Source organism: Hippoglossus hippoglossus, chromosome 16, assembly GCF_009819705.1.
Source record: "Hippoglossus hippoglossus isolate fHipHip1 chromosome 16, fHipHip1.pri, whole genome shotgun sequence".
NCBI lineage: Eukaryota > Metazoa > Chordata > Actinopteri > Pleuronectiformes > Pleuronectidae > Hippoglossus > Hippoglossus hippoglossus.
In genome coordinates this window covers 27,032,736-27,058,089 of record NC_047166.1, presented here as the reverse complement: position 1 = coordinate 27,058,089, position 25,354 = coordinate 27,032,736, and the positions used below count along the sequence as shown (strand labels likewise).

At 39.6% G+C, this 25,354-nt stretch overlaps 1 protein-coding gene and 1 long non-coding RNA gene across 5 annotated transcripts in view; one reads left to right on the top strand and one right to left on the bottom strand.

Moving 5' to 3' along the window:
* Positions 1-23,603, bottom strand: part of ppp1r35 (protein phosphatase 1, regulatory subunit 35) — a 29,201-nt gene extending 5,598 nt beyond the window's left edge. Inside the window, exons 1-5 of one of the 4 annotated variants that reach the window (XM_034611248.1) lie at positions 23,196-23,603; positions 22,235-22,418; positions 11,247-11,346; positions 1,061-1,176; positions 891-981 (exon numbers count right to left, since the gene is read on the bottom strand). In XM_034611248.1, the coding sequence (XP_034467139.1) occupies positions 891-981; positions 1,061-1,176; positions 11,247-11,346; positions 22,235-22,417 (490 nt within the window). In that variant the 5' untranslated portion in view covers position 22,418; positions 23,196-23,603. The remainder of the gene's footprint in view (positions 1-890; positions 982-1,060; positions 1,177-11,246; positions 11,347-22,234; positions 22,419-23,195) is intronic. The other 3 variants (XM_034611251.1, XM_034611252.1, XM_034611249.1) reach the window with 3 other exon arrangements.
* Positions 227-20,474, top strand: LOC117776882. Its single transcript, XR_004616504.1, has 3 exons — positions 227-402; positions 8,738-8,739; positions 20,460-20,474. It is a non-coding gene; the product is annotated as an uncharacterized LOC117776882 (long non-coding RNA).
* Positions 23,604-25,354: the final 1,751 nt, after the last annotated feature.

The following is a 25,354-nucleotide window of genomic DNA, read 5'->3' as shown; positions in this document are numbered from 1 at the left end:
TAAATGGGGAAGTCGTTTTCACAAGCATATTATTGAAACTCATTGTAAATATCCTTCTTCTGACAAATACAACAGACTGAGCTGTGTCCATTATATCCAGAGATTCATCGAACTATAGTGAAAAATATTAACAGAATGACAAGTCTTTTAACACTTGCTGATCCACGTCCTCTGATAGTGACTCGACCCTCCTTGTCACTGTTGCAGGGCCAAGCGACGGAGTGCAATTGATGTCTTCTTTGTTCTTGAAGTTCTTGACTCTGAGGTAATGGCCATTGCCTCCTTGAATAAATTGCCATCTGTAATAGGCTTCTTGTGTTTAGCCAAAAGGTGACTTACACAAAATTATACTTCAGTAGCAGCCTTATTTTGCGTATCAGGTTTGGTGAAAAGCGATTGCGGGTTTTCGCACTTCGTCGGGTAGCAGTCTTTGAATTTCTGGTGGTTGGTGTTGTGGTCCCGCTCCAGATTTCCTCTTTTAGACAGTGCTTGTGTTTGATGGCACAACATACATATGCACTTGTCTTTCACCAAGGTAAAAATAAATTCCTCTTCTTATTCTGAATGGGAATTGTATGTTTTCACCTTCTTTCATGGAGCCTCAGCCATGCTAGCTAACTGTTAGCTACCTATCACCGGTGAGTGCCATATATTGCGATAGTTAACATACCGGCACTCATCTCTTATCTCATTGGTCAAGGCAGCACCTGTTACTCTGAAAAAATATACAGCAGCAGGAGCCGGGGCATAAAATAATCATTCATTAATCGTAATCGAGGTAAAAGTTTGAAATAATCATGATATTGATCTGAAGTCACATTGCCCAGCCCTACAAGAAGACATGAAATAAGGCAAATGAGAAGCATCCTGTGTGTGGTCATGTGTATTACCTTTAGTAGCTCTTGCGTTGATCAAGTTCTTAGTCCTCTCTGACTTATACAGAGTCTCTTGGATGGCGTTCTGGAAATTAAACTCCACAGCCTGCAGGTCAAGAAACATGTTACTATAGTAACAACATGTTAATGATCTCAGTGATGATTTAGTGATAAACAGTGTTGACCTGCAGTGACTGAAACTCTGCCTTCAGAGCCAGAGTCGTGTTTAACTCCACCATCTCCAGACAGTCAAGATCTTGATTTGATGTTTCAGCGGGAGGCTCCGCTGACTGCCAAAGGGCTTTATACCAAGCAGAAGAGAGGAAGAAAAACTTTTATTCATTGTTCAATTATTCAATGACCACATAAACAATCTGTCTGATGCGGAGGAAAAAATACAAATAAATAGAATACATTCTCCAGGAGAAGACAAAAAGCCCAACTTAATAGAAAAATCTTTACCTTACTTCCATATAGAGGACCACTTTTTCTGACTTCAGAGGATGAATAATTTTAACCATGAAATTATCTAAATTATGATTAATATGAGCTTAAGATAGTCTGTCTGTCATTATTTAAGGATATATATTGGAAAATCTGCTTTTTCGAACATACTTTTGTATGTTCAAATGGTAACCTGGAGATAACAATTAATAATCCCACCAAATTCCCATCAACAAACTGGAAAAGCTGGAAAGATCAGTGCACATGTGAAACTGTGGCTTGGACGTCCGAAGTGCCTGAGTCCTGACGGGCTGTATGGAAGCGGCAAATTTGAATTACCTTTTGCAAGTATTGTGGAAGAATTTTAATGCACCAAAGCTTTTAATGAGCCGCAGCGTGCCCCTGGTGGCAACTGGCAGGAAGTAGATTCCTTCTGAAACTGTTCAGAGAGTCAAGTCTGCTTTTCACTTCAGGATGTGGTCTACTAAGTCCAAAATGGCAGAGCTGGTCTTAGGCTTGTCCCAAAAACTCCACAATGGCACAAGGCAACAGCTGTGCTGAAGGAGGTGGTGGAGGAGGTGAGAAGACAGAAGGAGGTAAAGCGACACACCAAGGCTGTCTTAATGGCCTAGCAGGACCAGTTGATTAACTGGGAGAGCCTGGAGAAGAGAATGGAGATGGAGGGATCTCAGATTTGCTTTATCATCAGAGCCACTTGTCAACAGGATGCACTATGAGCCAAGCCCAAGCGCATTACACTTGGAGGCACAACCATGTTCTAAGACAGTTGGCAGCAATATTGGAACAGAGACAAACCACCACAAATTCTTTCCCAAAAACATCGTCAGGAAATATAATAATATATGCACTTCACACAATTTGTACCAGAGCATCACATTATATCAAAGGATGCTAGCATTCTGAAGTCTGCTAGAGATGGGAAGATTGAGGTGGACTTGGAAATAAGCTTGTGTTCCCTCAAGACATTATGGTTACAATACTCTGACCAGACATGGTTGTATGGCCCACAACAGCCAAGCTGGCATATATTGTGGAATTGACAGTAACATGGTAAGATTGTCTCGAGGTAGCCTATGAGAGAAAAAAAATCCAAGTATTCAGAATGAGCAACTAAAGCTGCACAGAATGGCTGGAACACCCATATTTTCCCTGTAGAAGTGGAATGCAGGGGACTTGTGGCTACATCAATAATCAGCCTACTGAAATGGGTGTGAGGGCCCCTCACACCCACCTCGCCCCCTCCATCAAGCAATCAGATCCTTGTGAAACCAGAAAAAAAGCAGCAATTGGCTTTGGATCAAATGGAAGCACAACAACTGGGCTGCAAGATGAATACAGGAGGGTACCCAACTGACGGGTGTGTACCTGGGATGCCAGGTATCCCTGTTGAGCCCTCCTGAGATGTTGTGGGCTCATCAACGAAACATCTATGAAGCAGGGTGCCCACCTGATGACCCAAATGATGTACCTGCCCTTCCATTTTCACCTCTCCATTCCAGCTGCCAACATCAAGAGTTCCGAATTACCACAGGGATTGAAAAATCAAGTCCTATCAGCCATACTTACTTGATATGAGAAAAGAGCATTTACTTTTATTACAGTACTTGTTTAAAAAAAGTACCGCCTCCAGTTCAAAATGAAAACAGATTATTGCATTATACATTTTTGGATTTAACAGATTTATCCTTCAGAGCTTTGCTTGGGGATATTTTTTCTAAGTAGAATTTTAATCGAATACCTCAAGTATAGCACAACTACTCTGCTAAAAAATTAAGGGAACTTAATCGTCACAGTATAACACCAAGTCAGTTAAACTTCAGGGACCTCATATTTTCATTTAGGAAGCACAAGTGATTGTGAATCAATTTCACCTGCTTTGGTGCAAATGAAAGTGACAATGTAGAGGCAAAAGCAAGACAACCCCTAAAAAGGGAATGTTTGGCATGTGGTGGCCACAGACAATAGCTATCTCCTTATCCTTTCTGACTGATTCTTCTCTAGTTTTGTGTTCTGTTAGTGTCCTTGTCACTACCGGTAGCACGAGGCGATACCTGCAGCCCAATCAGGTTGCACAGGTAGTCCGGCACTCCAGGATGAAATACTCAGAGCAAATGTGAGATCTGGGTTTCTCCTGGTGCAGGACACATGTGGCCAGAGTGTGTAGGCAGTTCCTGGATGATGAAGGCATTGATGCCAATTGGCATTGATGCCAGATTATGAGTTGCCGTTAGGAATTTCATGCAAATTAGACCACCTTGTGATTTTAATTTTTAATTTTGTTTTCTGTGTGGTTTTGAATCCAGTCCTCAATCGGCTGATGATTTTGGTTTCCATTGAACGTTGTTTCATCATTTTGTTCTCAACAATTTATACAATGTGCATCAGTAAAGATTTTCAACTTGAATAATTCAATAATTGATTTAAGAGTTCACTTTATTTTTTTGAGCAGTGTAGTTGAAGCATATAGCTAATGGATGTACTGCTACTCATATAAATGTGTGCTCTGTGTCTAATTATTCTTATGTAGTTCTACTTTTATTTATTTTCATTTTAAGTTACTTCTTATTCTACTATTATTTCACCTATGCTCATTTTCATATCATGTACATTATCACTATTTCATCTGAACCATTTCATTACTTTTACTGGTGTATAGATAGTAATGTGACTAGTAGTGGCTACTACTATTTTGTGGCTCATTGTCTTGTGGTTTAGGTTATGCCTTGCTGCAATACTCTTGAATTAGAAGTCCAAACATCCACAATTGACTACATCGAAAGGGAAGCTGTTGTACAAACTAGTCTTTCCAAAAGCCAAAAATGGAGGTCACACCATGAAACCAGTAAAGGAGGGGCAAACGTAGAATATTTATTTCAAACAATAATACAAAAAAAGAAAGCAAAGGACTAAATAATTTTTTTTTTTAAATTTCACAGGCTTTGTCCTCAACCGGACAGCATGTGTGCTTGATGAGGTTTTCCACATGACAGAGCTAACATGGAGCAAGCCATTGCTTGGCATCAAGCAGCAACATAGTGTGAAACAGTGAAAACTAAACTTGTCTGCTACATTCAGTTTTCACATCGTATATCTTAAGCAGAGCTTATTGAATCCGTCATTCATGTGTTAAATACGTGAACATGCAAAATTACGTTTTTTTGTTGCATCGAAATAAATAATAGGAAGTGTAACTTTACTAAAAGACAGAGAGAATCTGAGGCTGATGTTCACCTATTTCCTAAGCTGAAGTGATTATGATCTGATGAACTTTGAAGTAATAAACTTTTATTTTTAGCATGTAAAGGTCTGTAGAGGAGTTAAACCGACACAAGTATGACTTTACATATTTACACTTAGGTCCGGAAATATTTGGACAGTGACGCACATTTCATAATTTTGGCCCTGTATGATACCACAATGGATTTGAAATGCAATAATCAAGATGCTATTGAAGTGCAGACTTTCAGTTTTAATTTGATGATATTTATATCAAAATTGGAGAAAGGGTTTAGGAATTGCAACAATTTTCATACATAGTCCCCTCCTTTCAAGGGACCTAAAGTAATTGACTCAAAAGCTGTTTCATGAGCAGGTGTGGGCTATTCCCTTGTTATTGCATCATCAATTAAGCAGGTAAAAGGTCTGGAGTTGATTTTAGGTGTGGCATTTTCATTTGGAAGCTGTTGCTGCGAATCCACAACATGCGGTCAAAGGAGCTCTCAATGCAATTGAAACAGGCCATCCTTAGGCTGCGAAAAAAGAAAAAAATTAGGGATGCACCGATATGGAAATTCTTGGCCGATACCGATATTTAAAACAACAATCTAGCCGATACCGATATTTGTTTATTAATTGAATAATATGAAAAACAGAAAAAGTGACAAGTGTAACTTTAGATGCCATGGATGGACATAGACACCTATTCAGCCAAACATTTAACAGTATCACCAGGCCTACTCAAGACATCATCTCAACTGTAAACAGATGCTTGCAATGCAGCCTTACAAAACACTAGCATAAACCCTTAGGGAATGCCATATAAATTCAAGTCAAGATTCAGTGCTACTACTAGCCTGCTGTGCAACACAACACAATACAATAGGAGGCTCTGATTACAACAAATAAAATAAAAATATTTTTCGATGAAAACTGCCTGCCATACAACTACCTACTCAATGACAAAAATGTTACTTTCTGTACTTACAGTAACAGAGTAGACCAATACAAATATTATATTTGTTAAATTAAATAACAGCCCAATAAAAATATTTTGTTAAACAAATTAAATTAAATAATTTAAAAGTGACTAGAAAAGCAACATAAAATTAAATAAGTATGAAAAATAAAATAAATACAAAGTCAAATAGGGCTATCTTTCACAGTTTCACCTCTTGTATTTTTCATACACAATACACCTTCTTGTGTATCCATTGCAGTAGGCTGGCGGAGTTGAACATGGGCCTCAGTCTTTAACAAAACTAAATAGACACAAAAAAAAGCCTTCCCTTATAGTGGGCCTCTACTTCCTAGTAAGATGCATGTTTTTCTTTACAAAGACGAGCATCTCTGCCTTGTCAGGGGCCAGTCTATTTCTCTTCTCATCCAAAATGTGAGCCACAGTGCTGAAGAGTCCGCTCACTGTCCACGCTTGTGCATGGGGCACACAGGTATTCGTGGGCGAAATTGAAACTCCAGGACAACAGAAGGGGAATACAAAGTATGGGATGCATATTTGATCATTTATATCATATAAAATATGTAATTTATATAGTTTTAAATAATTTTTCAGTCTGTTTCCTGGCGTGATACGCTCGCTCGCACGCCGAAACCATCGGTGAAGGGCGCTAGCGCGGCGCGGCGCATCGCAGCCCATGTGACCGCACAAAGGTTTAACAGGGGGGTGGATGGGAGGCGCCTGGCTTTCCTTGGCGCTGCGCTGCAAGGCGCTTCAGCGCCCGGTGTAAACCCGGCGTCAGTGTACCATAATCTGGATGCCAGATTGGCAGGCTGCAGAAAACATACCAATGAACATCGGCCAATGTTATCGTGAAAGTCGTTTATTACCGATACGCCGATGGCAGTAAACGAGGCGAATATCGGCCGCTACCGATATACGGCCGATACATCGGTGCACCACTAAAAAAAATCCATCAGAAAGATAGCAGAAACATTCGGAGTGGCCAAATCAACAGTTTGGTACATTCTGAGAAAAAAGGAACGCACTCGTCAGCTCAGCAACACAAAAGGCCTGGATGTCCACGGAAGACAACAGCGGTTTATGATCACAGGATCCTTTCCATGGTAAAGAAGAACCCCTTCACAACATCTAGTGAAGTGAAGAAGACTCTCTATGAAGTAGGCGTATCATTATCCAAGTGTACCATAAAGAGAAGACTTCACGAGAGCAAATACAGAGGGTTCACCACAAGGTGCAAACCATTCACAAGCCTCTAGAATAGAAAGGCCAGATTAGAGTTTGACGAAACACATCTAAAAAAGCCAGCCCAGTTCTGGAACAGCATTCTTTGGAAAGATCAAACTCAGATCAACCTGTACAAGAATGATGGGAAGAGAAAAGTATAGAGGCTTGGAACGGCTCATGATCCGAAACACACCACATCATCTGTAAAACATGGTGGTGGCAAACAACAACTGAAGACAGCTGCAGTCAAGGCCTGGCAAAGCATCACAAAGGAGGAAACCCAGCGTTTGGTGATGTCCATGGGTTCCAGACTTCAGGCAGTCATCGCTTGCAAAGGATTCTCAACAAAGTATTAAGAATGAGGATTTTATTTATGATATATTCATTTGTCCAATTACTTTAGGTCCCTTGAAAGGAGGGGACTATGTATGAAAATTGTTGCAATTCCTAAACCCTTCCTCCCATTTTGTTGTAAATACCCTAAAATTAAAGCTGAAAGCCTGCACTTCAATAGCATCTTGATTATTTGATTTCAAATATATTGTGGTAGCATACAGGGCCAAAATTTTGAAAATTGTGTCGCTGTCCAAATATTTCCGGACCTAATTGTATGTTTGTGTTGAGTTTTCCTCTAGGTTACTCAGACAGCCTGCATCCATGGAAATCCAACTTGAGGAGTCATCACTTCAACACTGACTGCAGGTACAGACCTGTTTTCATAACTTACCAACAATCAAAGCAAAGTATTGCACATAATACATAATGCATTTCATTATACAATGTATATGCAATAATTTTAATGTGGAAGAACTCCATAGTGCACATCCATTGTCTTGATAGGACACTTTTTAATCCAAAACCATATTCAAATACATTGTTGGACACAAACTTTGTTTATAATTAACAGCCAATTACTCTGCAATAGTGCCATACTTTTATGTTTCCTGTCATTTTATTAGGTACGGAAGGGCCTGAAGGACACAGCTGTGCTGACCGTGTTCTGTCTTTTATGGCAACAAAGAAAAATAAAACACCGTTATTTTTATAGTGTATCAAATCAGAAAGTAAAATATGAACATTGTTGTGATAACAGTGTTTTGGCTAAAGACATTATATAATTTTTTACCAACATAATGAATATAATCGATGAGCAATGACTGCCAACTGTAAGCAGTTGCAGGTCATCTTTAGTAGAGGGAGAAAAACATGAAGTGTTGTGCAATGGAAGCTGGTGCAGGATGTCCTCATGTTGACCAGCCTGAAGCTGCAAATCTTCACCATGTTGCTGCTGCCACAGGCAATGCTGAGGACATCAGGTGCTGCAGTGCTTCATCTAATGAAAAGACAGCTCACTATAAAAGGATGTTTTATGCTTAAATCACTATTTCACATCTGTAGGATAACATGGAACAAAGGAGCAACACCTCAGAATAAAGAGTCTTTAAATCCTTTTTTGGCAGGAAATATTAGCTCTGTTAAATCAAGCAGCCAAGACTGGTACTTGCATTTTTTTCTGTGCTCAGCAGGTGGAAGCACTACAGATGACCTCAGCAGGAACTGATGTACTGAAAGAAATAAACATATTGTACATATATATAAAATGTCATTCTACCTCATCTGTAATATTCAAAGTGATCATCTCTCACAGTGTTGTAGATAACAGTCTATATCAAGTCCTTCGATTTCTCTCAGTGTGAAAACAGATAAAGTGTAAAGAGTCATATATTAAAGAGTCATATATTACACATCGGCACTGAGTCTAATTCACTGTGAGTGGTTATAGTAATGATTGTTATACAAGCCTGTCTCAAAACATTTGTGAAAAATATAGTTACTATCACATGCAACTTACACATGTAGCTTATTAATATTAACTTATTAAAATTACAATCAAGTGACAACCAAACTCACGACTTTTTACTATAGTGATGTGAAAACTTAGACTGAGGTAGTTAACTTGATTCAAGTTTATTAGACGTTTTGAAAAATGGTAAATTACCACAATTACATATTAAGAAATACTTGACGCATGTAAGCAAATTTAGTTTGATTATGAGAATAGATAAAGCAATATATATTTTGTTGTTGTATAGTTTCAGGGTAACTTACCTCTAGTTAAGTTCGATGGGACGGTCGAGACCATCTTTATATACAGTCTATGCTTGGAATACATCGTATCTCAGTCAAAGGGGGTGTGAACATACTACCCAGCAGTGTCTGGACCCTTTCTTTTATGCGCAGCACCCCACGGTGTGGCTGAGGGGTAGAGAGGTCGTCCTCCAACCTGAAGGTCGGCAGTTCGATCCCCAGTCTTCCCCATCTGCATGCCGAAGTGTCCTTGGGCAAGATGCTGAACCCCGAATTGCCCCTCATAGAACAAGAAAGTGCTGCTAATAGATGCACTGTATGAATGTGTGTGTGAATGGGTGAATGTAAAAACTGTACTGTAAAGAGCTTTGAGTGGTCATCAAGACTAGAAAAGCGCTATATAAATTCAAAACCATTTACCATTTACATGAAGGGATGACAACACAAACGTTTCTTCCAAGGAAACCCTAGCACCAGCTCACATACTGTACCATCTGAAGGCATAGTACCAGCATTGTCTACAGCAGTGGTGTCAAACTCAATCACAGAGAGGGACAACATTTTAAACTGGGACTACGTCGAGGGTCTACAACAGGGTCAACATGATAGACAGGATATTGGATAAAGTGCAAAAAGAAAACATATTTTCGTAGGCTTCATTCTTCTTTTATGTTCATGTGCCATCGCCAGATGTTTGGCATCTTTTCTTGGCTGCCAGTTCATTAATGTTTGGGGTTAGGTTCTGTGCTGTGGAAACCCTCAAGATGGAGTGAAGGTGTGCATCAGTGAGACGACTCCTATGTGGGTTTTTGTTAATCTTTATCACTGAGAAGAGGGTGTGGGTGAACTTGACAGGGCAGGCACTGGGATCTCTGGAACACTGGAAAAATAATTTAATATCATCAAATACTCTGCGAATGAGTGGAGTGGAGAGGAGTGCTTGTTCAATCAGTGTGTGTCTAGTCGGGCATTGCGCACCGTGGCATGGCCTATGGAGCTTTTTATCGCGGGCCGGATATAATTGTACCATGGGCCGGAAGATGAGTTTGACATGTCTGGTCTACAGGGAGCAGATAGATGAGCAAAGCACATATTGTTTATTTTAGTATTTATGTGGGTCATGTTTGTATGCTACTAAAGAACAATAAACTGGTGAATTTGATTTGCACAGATATATACACAAGTTTAGTTTTGTCTAAAGCACTAATGGCAACAAGATAAAGGCCAGTTTTAACAATACTATCAAGTAAAATTACACGGCTTCTAAAACGAGGGACAGAAACAAAAACAACAATATCTAACATCCATGCACATAAACAAAGTGCCTTTTAAAGCCAGCGCAAACGTTTCTGAGAACTGTGTCATTGGCTGGCAGCTATGGCAGCTTGTACTGACAGCATGCAAAAAAACAAACATGCATGCTAAAATAATCTTGAAAGTAATGCTACACAAACAATGTGTAATGTGTGAGCGGGCCCGAGCACTTGCGAACTCAGGACCTGATGCGGCCGCGGGAGAGAGCAGTCGGGGACCGGGCGAAAAGCTTCACTTCTTGTGTCTGTCACGCAACGCCGTACCACGCCCACTAATCACATATTGCAGTCCACACCATTAACTGCAGACCACACGGTGAAAATTTTATGTAAATCTAATTTAAGTTGTAAAACAAGGTTTACTTCCTGTTGCCAGTAGGTGGCGCTATCACTATATACATACTAATAGATCTGTTCAGGTTGGGGCTCTGATGAAGCATGAGCGATTTGGGGCCAATTGGACGATGTACAGTGAGTTACAACAACTTAATTTTTACAGTAATCAGTAGGTGGCGCTATGACCCTGACTCGCTATTGACATATGGAGCTGTTCAGGCCTGGACTCTGATCATGTGACAGAATTTTGGGGCTGATAAGACAATGCACAGTGGAGTTAAAAAAAAGTCCTGTTTCCCAGTGAATCAGTGGCCAACATCCTGTTGCATTTTACATAATGTTCCTTGAGACTTTTTTGTTCGTAGGTCATGATATACGTGTGTACCGATTTTGTGAAGATCGGTGAAAGCAAACTCAGGGGCTTGCCACGCCCATTTCAAATTACTCCAGAATATGTACATTTTCCCCACTTTTGAATTTTCTGCAAACTTTCATGAGTTTTTGAGCGCAGTGCATAAAATATGATGTTTTCCCTCACTTCTTCAGTCTGACTGGATAGGCTCGTGTTTATTGTGTTGTTTTCTGATAGAACCAAATAAACTCAACTTGCAATGTACTTTGGATGACTCCAGTGGCTTTTCTATGAGTGCTATTTTTGACTCGAGTAAGCTCTGAAAGAGCAGTACTTGTACACAATGTTGGAGCAGGGTCCAGGCTTTTTTCTGGCCCAGCCCAGGTCAATTTTACCTCTAACATTACCATGGTAACATCCTCTCCTCCACAACTGACCTCTGATGGGCTGCTTCTGTGGGGCATCTCTGACGACCACTGGCTCTCCAAAACACACCTTAAGAACAAAAGAAGAGACACGCATCAGGACTGCAGGATGATATAATTTCTCACTCACACACAGACATTCACCGTTTTGAAAGAGGGGGTAAAAAATGTATGAATCCAATAATGTGATGAAGATCAATTGGATCCCATTTTCATTTAGTGTGCCTTAGCATTTGAGAGAAATTGTAATGATGAGAAATAATAATTAGCCCTTAATAGAATTTTTTTATATTTTATCCTGATTGTTGCTGCTGAAATTATTGTAAGAATTCAGTAAATACTTAACACGGTAGCATCATACATGTACAATGCCAAAGTGCTTTACAGAAAATATCTTAATTCATAATTAATGAGCAACGGCAAATATCAAATGGAGTGCATGTGTAGGCTATAATTTAAGTATCCGAAATGTTTTCACTTATTTTTTGTGTCATTGCATCTCAATCATATTTCAAATTATAATTTGTAAGCACATGTGAGAGAAACACTTTTTTAATTTACTCACGAGGCAATGCATTGTCAACAAGCCTTTGGTGCCACAGTGTAACATTTCACTCTTAAAATTTCTTGGAACGATTAAATTTGCACTCTTCCTCTGAGAAATACAGTGCATGGCCCATTATGCAACAACTCCTAGCGTGGGCTGGGTTAGGGTTAGGCAAAAAGCTGCAGTTCACTGGGTGGCCACTTGAGGCTGGCTCCAATAAGGAGTCAATTCCCATTGACTCCCATGTTAAAAAGCCCGACTTTAGAGCAGAATTAAACCTGTTTACAGCCTGGTTCAAAAAACGGTTTTAGTCTCAATCACTAAGTTCTTCCTTCATGACAACTCTGACGGGGGTGCATTTTTTTCTAACTCACTCGTTTAAATTATATAGAGGTTTGAAATTATGAATAATTATCACTTGATGGACAGGTGACGTCACAGTTAGCTCGCGACTCCAGCTCCTAGCCTGTTGCCTGCTCGGCTTCACCTGAGCTAACAGGCTAACCCCCCTCACTGAACAAGACCTGAGTCTGTGGAGAAGTTTCACTCACATATCGGATGAATAATACGGTTTGATGTTCGGCTTGTTCTCTTGACGGAGAAGTTAAAGACGTCTGCGCTCCAGTTTCTGTGGTAAGTAAAGTTTAGTATTTTATTTATGTGTTAATAGTGATGAGCAGGTATCGGTGTCTCTGTACCTGGCTTGTTAGCTTAGCTCCGCTAGCCTGCAGGCAAGATACCAGCAATAATGGTGATGCTAACGGGACCGTACGGGAGTTATTGAACCCACACCGACATGAACCGGTCCACACAGCAGAGAGAAGCGTTAGAGTTCATGAGGATGAATCTTTTAAACTGAAGGCGACTGTGTGTGTTTGGAGAATAAGCTCCACCACGTTAAATATCTAATGTTATGTATAGTTGTTTCACTCGCCAACCCATTTGACTTGACTACGTTATTGTTAGTAACCTTAGTATTAATGTCATTAGATTATTGTTCAAGAAAAAACAGTGCAGCTGCTGCAGTGGGAAACTCGTTGAGCTGAACTTTGTGTATTTGTGTTGAATGTTCCTCTAGGTGAGTCAGACAGCCTGCACCTGTGGATGTCCAACATGAGACACAACTGGAATCCAACCAGACTGAACACAGAGTCATCACTTCAACACTGACTCCAGGTACAGACCTGTTTTCATAACTTACAAACAATCAAAGCAAAGTATTGCACATAATACATAATGTATTAAATTATATATGCAATACTATTAATGTGGAAGAACTCCATACTGTACATTCATTGTCTTGGTAGTGCAGTGTTTAATCCAAAACCATATTCAAATACATAGTTGACTACCCACAGAAAATAAGGATACAAACTTTTTTCATAAGTAACACTTCCTCTACAATAATGCCATACTTTTATGTTTCCTGTCATTTTATTAGGGACGGACGAGCCTTAAGGACACAGCTGTGCTGATCGTGTTCTGTCTCTTATGGCAAAGAAGAAAAATAAAACACTGGGTTTATATATAAAGTGTATCAAATCAGAAAGTAAAGAATGAACATGGTTGTGATAACCGTGTTCATTGTTTTTAACAACCATAATGAATATAGAAATTGACTCAATATTATCCATGACACTTAGCAATGACTGCCAACTCTAAACATTTGCAGGCCATCTTTAGTTAAGGGAGGAAAACATGAAGTGTTGTGCAGATGAAGCTGGTGTAGGTCGTCCTCATGTTGACCAGCCTGAAGCTGCCGATCTCCACCATGTTGCTGCTGCCACAGTGGATGCTGAGGACATCAGGTGCTGCTGTGCTTCATCTAATGAAAAGAAGAAACTCACTACAAAAGGATGTTTTATGTTGTGTATGTTCCAGCCAAGACTGGTTCTTACAGTTTATTCTGTGTTCAGCAGGTGGAAGCACCACAGATTTCAGACAGAACTGATGTACTGGGCTCTGGGTTTGTACCCTCATGGTTGAATTCACATATTGTAAGTCGCTTTGGATAAAAGCGTCAGCTAAATGAAATAAAACATTGTACAAATAGATAAAATGTCTTTCTACCTCATCTGTAACATTCAAGGTGATAATCTCCCACAGAGCTGTTGATAACAGTCCACATCAAGTCCCTCCATTTCTCTGTGTGAAAACATAATTATGTAATAAATATGAGAACTGTTTACAACAGTGGTGTGTGGAGATTATAATCATATCTAAACTGTCTAATTCACTGTAAATTCCATAACAGGCTAAATAAACGAGGTGGTAATAGTAATGGTTGTTATACCAGCCTGTATCAGAACATTTGTGAAACATATAGTTACTATCACATGCAACTTACACATGTAGCGTATTGATATTAACTTATTAAAATTACAGTCAAGTGACAACCAAACACACGACTCTGTAGTAGTGTAGTTAACTTGCTTCAATCTGTTCATTACACGTGTTAAATAAACGGTAACTTACAACAATTACATATTAAAAACAACTTGAGGCATGTAAGCATATGATTATGATAATAGATAAAGAAATAGGTTTTGTTCTTGTAGAGTTTCAAGGTTACTTACCTCTAGTGAGTTCGTTGTAAAGACCGCGACCATCCGGAAGCAACAACACCTCAGCGCTAGACAGTTAGCATATGCGGGTAGCATGTAGCCTAGCTTCCTAGCCTGAGCTAACCAGGTAACGTTGATCTCTGCGGGCGTGTCTCAGCTGTCAGTCTTCACTCACGCTCCTCTTCTTTGCCCATTTATTGGTTAGCCAGGAACTAGGAGGAGTCAGCACCGGCAAGTATTCAGGGATCAGGGATTTGTGTCTGTCCACGTTCTGTTAGATCTTAGTGCAGCATTCGAAACTATTGACCATGACATTTTATTACAGAGACTAGAACAGTTAATTAGCATTAAAGGAACCGCCCTAAACTGGTTTAAATCCTATTTTTCAGATCGATTCTAATTCATGCAAATTAATGATGAGTCAAAGTTAACCACGGTGTTCCACAGGGCTCTGGTTTTTGACTCTGCCTGGATTACGGATTTTGGATTTTGTGCTTTTTCCCTGAATGGACTTGGTTGGTTTCTCTGACTGCCTTCCCGTGTATGATCTCTGGATTGTTAGAGTCCCAGTTTTGTACAGAAGTGTCACACAGACACCATCTGTATGTTTAAGAGTAGCCTTAAAACCTTCCTTTACGATAAAGCTTATAGTTAGAGCCGGTCCAGGCTTGTCTTGGACCTGCTCTTAGTTATGCTGCTATAGGTCTAGAAGGTCGGGGGACACATGACACACGGAGCTTCTCTTCCCAGCTTCTCCCTCTTCTCTGAACAGGGGTCAGCAACCTAAGGCACGTGTGCCAATGATGGCACGCTGCGCCATAGTCATTGGCACACTTATTAAAGAAATGTTCAAAGGTTTTGCCGTCACGCAGCCTGTATTATTTAGATTGATTGATGTTAACACCTCCCAGCCACTAGGTGCCAGTAATGCGCCATAGGCTGGATGCCAATCACCATTAAATAATAATAATAAGAAGAAGAAGCCTCCCAGCCGGTGCTACTTGCATATTCCCACATGAATCTCCGTGAAGTGCAGCCGTTCAGGTGTATTGATGATGGCAACCCCGCTGTCTAAAAAACCGAAGGCACAGGCATTTCAGCCCTCATGGGCAGAAGACTATGGCTTTGTTTTTCATAAGGGCCGTGCTTTGTGCACGTTATGTTTTGAAAATGTGTGCCGAACGTCCAGTGTTAAGCGCCACTTTGAGACAAGACACGAAAGAAGTTTCAAGGATCAGGCAGACAAGGGAGAATCGATCAAACGTGCCGTGTCCAGGTATGGGAAGCAAGCCAACTCTCTCAAAGTCTTTGAAGCAAGCTTTTGCAATTCTGAATATGAGTGTGGTTGGTGGGGTTAATGACAAACTTATTATTGCAATCATAATGAGATAAACATGTTTCTTTAAAGTGTTGTTCTGTATATAGCCAATATGGATGGAATAAAATGACATGTCTGTTGGAAATATTAATGTGGTTCAATAGTAAAACTTAATATAAAAAAATGTTGATATGGCACACTAATTAACAAGAAAATTTTACATTGGCACTTATTGTCAAAAAGGTTGCCGACCCCTGGTCTAGAATGTCGGGGGACACATGACACACGGAGCTTCTCTTCCCAGCTTCTCCTTCCTCTTCTCCCTCCTTATCACATCAAAGAAATTAATATCTCATCAATACATGTTACTGACTTGACTTCTTCCCTGGAGTCCCTTTGCCTTATCGTACGCCGATCCAGGGCCGCGGCTGCGGCCACATCGTGGATTATGATGGTGGATCGTGTATGGCGGATTTTGTATCGTGCTGGCTGATCGTGATAATAATGGCAGATCCTGTATCGTGTTGGCATCTGATAATGGTGGTGGACCACGATCGAGGTGGCAGCTGATGGCAGATCCTGATGGCGGCAGTGGACAATGACTGTGGACTATAGTTGCATCCGATCGTGATGGTGGATCATGATCGTGGTGGCTGCTGACCATGGACTATGATTACAACAAGACTGCTTGATATACAATATTTCTCCTCAGATACTCAACCATTACTGACAATAATCCATCAATTCATTTACCTTCCATTATGCTACAAAGTGTTTATTCTAATCAATGCTGCAAATACCCTTATCCTTCTGATCTGCATCATGGCCTGCTAGCAAAGGCAACACTAGCTAGAAGCCCCGCTTCGACCCCGGTTATCGTAGTGACACTGGTTGTGAAATATGCCTGACTTCATCGCGGCGTAGCTTCCAAAGCAGAGGACCTACCTCGTTCCATATGCAGCCAGCAGAACACACACACACACACACACACACACACACACACACACACACACACACACACACACACACACACACACACACACACACACACACACACACACACACACACACACACACACACACACACACACACACACACAATATATATATATCCAATATATATATCCAATATATATATCCAAAATTTCTAGCAATTTTGTTGCTAGAAATTGTTGGAAGTGACCTATCAATTATAGGCCAATAAACAATTTAACAAAAGCCCAAACTGTTACATTTCAATATGAACAGTCTCATATACTTTATTATAAACTATATCTCAACTGGTATAGTTAAAGATTATATTTATGAAAATAAATGAGGATGAAAGGGTGTCAATTTCATGGTCTTTTCATACATTTGGTCAATGCATTAGTAAATTAAAGTATTTTGTCTATTAAAGCCGTTTTGTATTTAGATAAATTGAGTTTTTACTAATCAATTCAATTGTATTTGTTGAGCGCCAAATTATAATATACATTATCTCAAGGCACATAGAAGTTCAAGACCTTCAAAATAAAAATGTCCTTGAATTATCACTTAAAATGCTACTAAGTGACGATTGAGATACCTCAGCAAAATTCAGTCTGGAAACGGAAGGCTGTTTACAACGGACAAATTAATATCATCAGGGGTTATTTGATGATGTCATCTAAGGAATTCCTGTGTGTGGGAATGGAGATGCCTTTGTGTAATGTCATTTCCATTTTATCCAAGATGGTTTTATATTGCACAGTCAATATTGGTGTGTGCAGAGCTCGTTACATGCTTATGTGGATTTGTTCTCTTCTCTCACCTTCTCCAGCACCTGGAGCTGCTGCGTGTTGCCTCCATGAGGGCTTAGCCAGATTGAGGAAAGCAGACAGTTATATAGGATGTGCACAGATTTTGTCATCTGTCCATGAGATTGTCACCACTGCTGTTATTTCACACCCTAAAACCTCTTAACTGTTGCATATGTTACCATGCCTTGCCTTTATTGTGCAATTTTGAATGCTGGTGCCAATAAGCTGGGCTCACACTGGCCTCTCTCATAGTGATGCTATTAAGAGTGCATCCTTGGAATTACGACTCAATAGTTAATTTGTTTAAAATGGTTAGTAGTTTTCTTATTTGGTTCTACCTTTTGCCAATTAGTTTTGAGGAGAATAGTGCAACCCCGAAAACTGATTCTTCCAAAGGGTGTGTTATTAGTTTAGATGTATTTTTTGGTTGAATCCTTGATGTAACGATTCTTACATCAAAGATTGATAATTCAGTCTTGTGCCTATGCCTATCCAGTGAAGTTTGTGGTACAATACATAACTGGGCCATGTGCCTTTATTCCAGATTTTTATAATGTACTGGACAGCCTTTCTTAATTGTAAAATGTCAACTGAAATTCATGTTCCTAAAAGTTGCAAGTTGTTGAATTTTAAACATTTAAAACAGTTTCATGTTTGTCAGATAAAGATACAAATCCATGCAGTTTATACAGTTCATTTCACAGTTCATTACTTAAAGTTCTGTAAGTAATGTTGGGTTTACTGTACAATGGAAAACCTTGTGCACTTTGTAGTTTGGGTAATGTGTTTAATTTTGCCATTGCCCATGTTTCTTGGCATTTTCTGGTCTTGGTGACGTATACCTTGTCTTTTGAATTGCTGATGGAACTAATTTTGAGGTTTTTACTATTGGCCATGTTTGTATTTAAATGGATCTGGCAATAAAGTTCGCAGCACTGTGCTTGTATGTGTTGCTTTGTGATCTATTACAGGAGATGGAATAACCAATTTGAAATGCATTGGTTTTATGTATAATACTTTGTTTATGTAGAAATTACCCTTAACTTTATATGTAATAACTAGAAGTTTACATTTACAACAAAATGTTATCAAATCTGACTTAAGTTATTTAATGTATTTACACTGATTGAACATGATAGAAAAACATTGCGTAAATGTATCTCTTTACATCACATATGTAATAAAATTACATGGCAAATTTACATGTAATTGAAATACATAAAGTCAATGTTTTAGGAGTAATTCTTTTTTGAGTGTGTGTGTGGGGGGGACAGAGGGTGAGTGGGGACGCTGTATTTTTTGTTGACCGCTAAACTTCGCTACGCAACCTTACGCTATGCTATTTTCTGTTTGATTGCTTTGATCTATGAATTTGTGCATGTTTAAATAAGTTGATCATCTTTTTCTTTAAAAAAAAGTTGAAATGCATTTGGATTGCAGTGATTTTTGGATCAGCGCGCAATTCAAATTATTAGGCCCTACCTCAGTGACACTTTTTTTTTTCTTGAAGTCACTACATTTTTGTCAACAAAAAACAGCCATCAAAGAAGCATCAGACAGCGCAACGGATAAAGGATCAATTGAATGTAGATGATCAGACAGTAAGCAAACATCGGGGTTAAATCACAGAGGTAAGGGCTGGCTGTCAAACCCTTCAGATACGGTGTTAAAGCAAATCACAATAAGGTAACCTTACGGATGAATGTGCGCAAATAAAGCCCTATATGGAAGGAATGCCAGCCGCATATTGATTGCCGTTTGTTCATTGGGGACAAGTGCTGGATTGATTAAGGATTGAATCACTCTGCACATTAATCGCTTAATCAAGGTGAAATGTGAATCATCACTCTGTCTCTGAGTTTGCTGCTGATCTGCTGCTCTGTGGGAATAACGTTTGCTGGATGTTTCTCTGTCTGTGGATTTGTTTTGATGCACAAGGTTTTGGGAAAAAAAAATCAAACCGGAAATAAATGAATGAAGGAAAATGAGTCAAATAAATACTGGTGTTGCAAGGCCTGAAATGGAGTGAGGGAAAGGAGATATTAAACTCCCGGATAAGGCCTGTGAAATTAAAATAGAAAAGCGTCACCATGATTCATCAAATCATGGTGAATAAAATAAAAGCACTCATACCAGATATGAAAACTCTGATGAAAAGGAAAATGTCTCACATGTGCAATCCCACTTTGAGAATATAACTACATTTTATGAAAATGCCACCAAGTTGCATCACATGTTGATTCTTTCACTCCCTGAGGAGGAGAAAAGGAGACACAAATCAATGGTTTTCCAGCATTGCAAAATACAGTGATGCATTTCACATGGATGTCAAACTCTGAGGAGCTGCAACATAGAAGCCCTTGGACAATCCAATTCTGCTGCAATAAATGAAGGAATGCTTTTCTGTCATACAATGGATGAACCTCAATTTCCAACACAGGATGCATCCATAATCATGCCAGCTAATGAGCAGGATGACAAAACCAAGCAACAGTATGTCAAATGTGGGAAGCAGACTAATGACAACACACAACTATGCCACTGGAGGAAAGTCTGCTGTTTCCACCACTTCTTCTGCATGTCTTAAAGCAGAAGCTGACTAAGCAGCTTTAATGGCGAGATAGAAATTATTTTTCTAATCCCAGAGCGTCCTAAATTGAAAGAAATCCATATCAAAGTGTTCAAATGCAATGAACTCATACCTGGTAAAAGGAAAATCAAAAGCACAAACTCTCAATCCAAATGTTGATTCAATTATTCCACATCTCACAAAACCTAAAGGAAACTAAACATGACTATTTGGTGTTGGGCCATGGTTCTTTGTGAAACCACACTTCGGCCTACATGTTCAGTCAAGGCCTGAAGCCGCATGTTCCTCCAAGACTCAGTCTCCCAGGGGCCATCAAAAACCAGAGCAAGGAACTCAGTCTCCCAGGGGGCATCAGAGGTGTAAAAACCCCCCCAGGGACACAGGTTTCAACTCCCATTGGTCACTCTGGACCCCATGACCTGTGAGGTCACCGGACCAATATAAAGTCAGGTTCTCCCCCTCTTCTGTCCTCTTTCTACACTCCCTCCAAGGAGAGAAGGCGGTCGAGCCTCTTCATCCTCTTCCTACGATCCTTCTACAGGAGGGAAGGCTGTCGAGCCTCTTCTCCAGCTCACATCTTCTCTTCCCATCCAACTCTTTGAGAGGAGCACCAAGGTGCAGCTTCCAGCTCATCTTACCAAGGAAACCTCTTCGCACTCCAAGCTCTGCCAACCCTTCAAGCAGCGACTCGATGTCCTGCTGTAAGAACTTCAAACAGCAACTGAACTCAACAGAACCACTAAGGCGGGAGCCACAACCAGCCAGAAGACTTCACAGGACTTCGAACTGCACAGCAACTTCCTTTTTCCCCTTTCCAAAGGACGGGTAACACAACTGGGCTTAATAATTATACTAGGCTAAGCAAGACTGTTTATTCGATTCTGTATGATGTTTATAAGTTTGATTTGTGTTGTGATATTGTGGTTACAAGTTGTTGAGAAAGTTAATGCTAGTTATGCTCTTCAGTCCTTCCTTGCATACATCTAGCAACCTTCTCTAATTTGGCACACACACAGACACACGCATAACTCTTCACCTCATTATCTCTACAGGTCGTATACATTCCAATAGGTGGGGGAAGGGTGTTATCTATTTGGCCAGCGACCATCTTGAAAGCACGCTGACTCACACAGACACACACACATACCTATCTTTGTTTAGCAATTAGACCGTTAGTAATTTGTGTTTTTAAACTTTATTATATTCATAATAAATGTTTTTCTTTCACAAATGTTTTTCCATTAATGTTGCATAAGTGAATTTCGCCAACCTCTACACTGTCAAGAACCCCATATCTTTCAACTTAGCTAACTATCTATATGGTAATTTTGGTTATAGTTATTAATTTAATTGTTAATCAGAGTTCCAAATTTGTAGTTAGAACCTTTATGAGACTTAATCAATAAATTGGCTATCTTTTCCCTTCCTTTGAAGGGTGGTGCCCCGAGGTAACTTTAATCAATTAAAGTCATAATTTAATATTAATAATAAAATATTAATATTTAATATTTTTATCTTGATAACCAAATTTATTGAATGCCGAAAGGCACACCATTTTATGGTATCACGTTTGATGCATTATGGCACAACATATACAAATGTTTACACACAAACACTTGTAGATATGCTCAGAACCCCAACTGTAAGCTCTGCAATCCTTGTGGAAAGTAAGACAAGCGTCAGTACATGGCTTATGTATAAGTCAACAATATGAGAACAAAGAAAGTTTGAGTAAGAAAGTTCCTGTTGTAGAATTTCAGGCATATGGGAGTGTTTACCACGAAGATTCCCTATCCCATGATGATGACTGATTGATCAGCTGATTTAGATTTAGAGCTGTGATCATGGAGCTTTGTGCTGAACTGAGACCAGGTCTGAGACCGTGTTGGGGTGCTGTAAACATGATCAAGTGATCTCCGCAGTGGAGTTAATACGTTACTTGCTGTCTCTGCCTGCTGCAGCCAGCTGCTCCACCTCTCGCCTGAATAATGCGAAGGATTTGTTACTGTTGTAAACGTGTCTGTGCAGAGAACCTCCCGCTGCGTTGTGCATGTGTGAAAAGCAAACTGCGTGTAAACTCCATAGCCAATTCTCCAGAGTATACCTGCAGTTCATGTCTGAAAAGAGCAATATAAGGACTAAAGGATAAAATTGTCACCTGTTCCTTCTTCTTTCCTCTGGTCAGTCCTGGGGGGCTGGGCTTCATCTCTGAGTGGCCAGTGTTGGGGGTTGGGCAGACAGGTGTGACAGACAGGTCGAGTTCTGCACAGCCACTTAGAGAAGAGCTGGACATCAGAAGGGGTGCAGGATGTGGAGGAGATGGGAGAAAGGAGGTCCTCATTCTGATAAGAACACCATAAATAGTAACCTGTATAATTATTCAGTTTAGTGCTCCTTTAAAGAAAATGTTTGAGCCTCTGCTGTAAACATCATTACTCTCACGGCCTAGTAAATAACTAATAGAAACAACGATTTTCAGTCACTCTAGGATCACCACACACAAGACATAGGGAAATAAAGAGATTACATATACAAAATGATGTACTCATTTGTTCTTAAAGAAAACAGCTTCCCCACTGACTTAAACAGCGAACTAAACTGCTTTAACCGTAGGGAGTCAACTTGTTACATGACCTTACCCCGCTTGAGAGTTAATGTGGGTTGATAAATCGGACAGGTAGTCCGATTTATCAACTGCGGTCAAGCCAGCCGCCTCGTTTGCGGTAATCGTAGTGAAGCGGCTCTGGGGTTTAGAGGATCAGTTTTTTTCCCCGCAAAACTTTATCCAAAGAGGTCAGTTTATTCAACATATGCGATAGCGTACATGCCCCTGGCCGCGTTTCTGTTAAACTGCGTTAAATATACGTAACAATATATAAACAAAAATTCACCATGAATAAATTCCCTCCCTGAGAACAAGAACGAGCCTTTTCTGCTATCTTTGATAGGGGATTAGGGATTCAAATAATAGTATTCGTGGCAGTAGTCTAACCAGTACTTAATCCAACAATATAAATCCCATGAAGAATTTATGGCACAATGATTTTAATCCCTTATAACAGAGATAAAAGAAAAGGCTCGTTCATGTTCTCTAGTTAGCGCGTCTTTATCTGAGTCACCTGGTGCAGCCCGGTCAACGACCCTCAGCAGCGAGAGATCACGAGAGATTGATCACAGACGGTATGCGAGGGACCCACCCTCTCTTTTTATCTCTCTCTAGACGATGAAAAACGTTTTAATTATTCCAGTGTTTCGCGAATACAACTTCTCTCGAGTTTTTCTTCTTCTTCTTCTTCTTCTTCTTCTTCTTGTGATATTTAATGGCGGTTGGCAAACAACGTTTTGGTGCATTACCGCCACCGCCTGGAAAGAAGTGTGGGTCAGACAGGATGGTTGCCTAAAATCTATTGTAGAATCCTGTGGTTTTTGGACGTCTTGGTCGCCCTGTATCATGTATCACATGAATCCCTGAGCAACATTTCTCTAAAACCTAATGTTAAACTGTTTATTTGGATATAGTTTTTAAATGTTTGTCTCTCAATGGTATTTTGGACAGAATAAAAATATATGCTCCACTGTTTGTGCGTTCCTGATTTTATGCTCTAAACATAGTGCAGAGTCTTTCATGTTGAATCCTTTCCTAAATCCACTCTCACAACATTTTTACTCCCTTTCATTTGTAGATAGTAAAATAATCTTTTATTAATCTTTTTCTCCATCATCTTTCCTATATAGACATTAGAGCTATTGGCTTATAAATCTCTGCCAAACTAGGATATCTCCTCGTTTACATATTGGAACAATAATTATTTTTTTTCACTTGGCCGACAAGGATCCATATCCGCATACCTGATTATAAAGTTATAACAATACTATATATCTATCTAGCTATCTTAATCTTTCCCTGGAGTTGTTTTTCCAGCTTTCTTCAACACCTTATTCAGTTCTGACATTGTGAACATCATATTAAATTAGTTTTGATACTCCCTTTCATCCCATAGTGCTTCAATATTATTTGATAATTTCTTCTATTCCTCTTTTCTCATGATTACTTAAATCAGACATATATGTACTTTCACAAAGGTCTGAGCTAATAATTCTGCTTTCTTCTAGTTATCTATTATCTTACTTTCTCATATCAGAGGACATTTAGGCTTAAAACAGGGTGTAAATGACGTCGTTTCGAGTTGAATATGAACGTCGGGGCTTCCGGACACCACATGAGCAGTATGGAGGCATGTTATGGTTTTTCAGTTTTTTTTTTTAAATTACGTCTGAAGAAGGACTTGGCATTGACTTGAATTGTATTGGATTCTGCTCTAACAAAGTTTACCCCCTGAGACTCCAGAAGTGTTATGCGGACTAACACTTCACCAACCCCTGATCGGCATAGGGGTGAGTAGATAATGAGTGAATTTTCATTTTTGGATCAACTTCTTTCAACATTGGATTGAATGCGAGTTATTAAATATTATTTATTGCTGTCTTTTTCTCTTTTCTGATATAGTGTCACGCTTGTGAGAAAAATAACTTTATGGATGTGTATGTAAATGACAACAACTGTTCACTAACGATTGGTATTTTTCCTTCCCATTCAATAGATGCAATTATTCTCTTTTAAAGAAGCCCTCCCTAGACTATGGAAGCCCATTTCCGCCACTGATGAAGAAATAAAAAATCCTGTATCTCATAATTATGACTTAGTATCTCATTATTATGACTTACTATCTCATTATGACTTCGTATCTCATAATTATGACTTCGTATCTCATAATTATGACTTCGTATCTCATTATTATGAGATAGTATCTCATAATTATGACTTAGTATATCATAATTATGACTTAGTATCTGAACCCTTTCTTAACTCTATCAACCAGCTGGCACTTCAGACATGGCCCATGTCCTGGGCCATGTCGGTGATGCGCCGGGCAATAGTCCCATTAGACAGCAGCACTGATTCCAGCTCACGGGCAAATTTATCCCCATGCATGGCCCGATTTATAGCTACAGAAGCGGGTTTAATTAATGTTTCGCCGATTGTGTGTGGCTTTTTTGCCTTTGCAATTAAATATGCCACCTCATATGATGCCCTTTGAGCTTCGGCTGGGATTGTCTGTTTGTTTAGTAAGGACTTTCTTTTGGCCTTGCAACTCTCGCTCCTTCCGCTAATCAGTGTCGTAATAACCTCATGGGTTAACAAAGAAAAAGGAAAAAACTGATGGTTTTATTCTAATTTCCACTCATATTTATATATATATTTATACAATAATGGGTT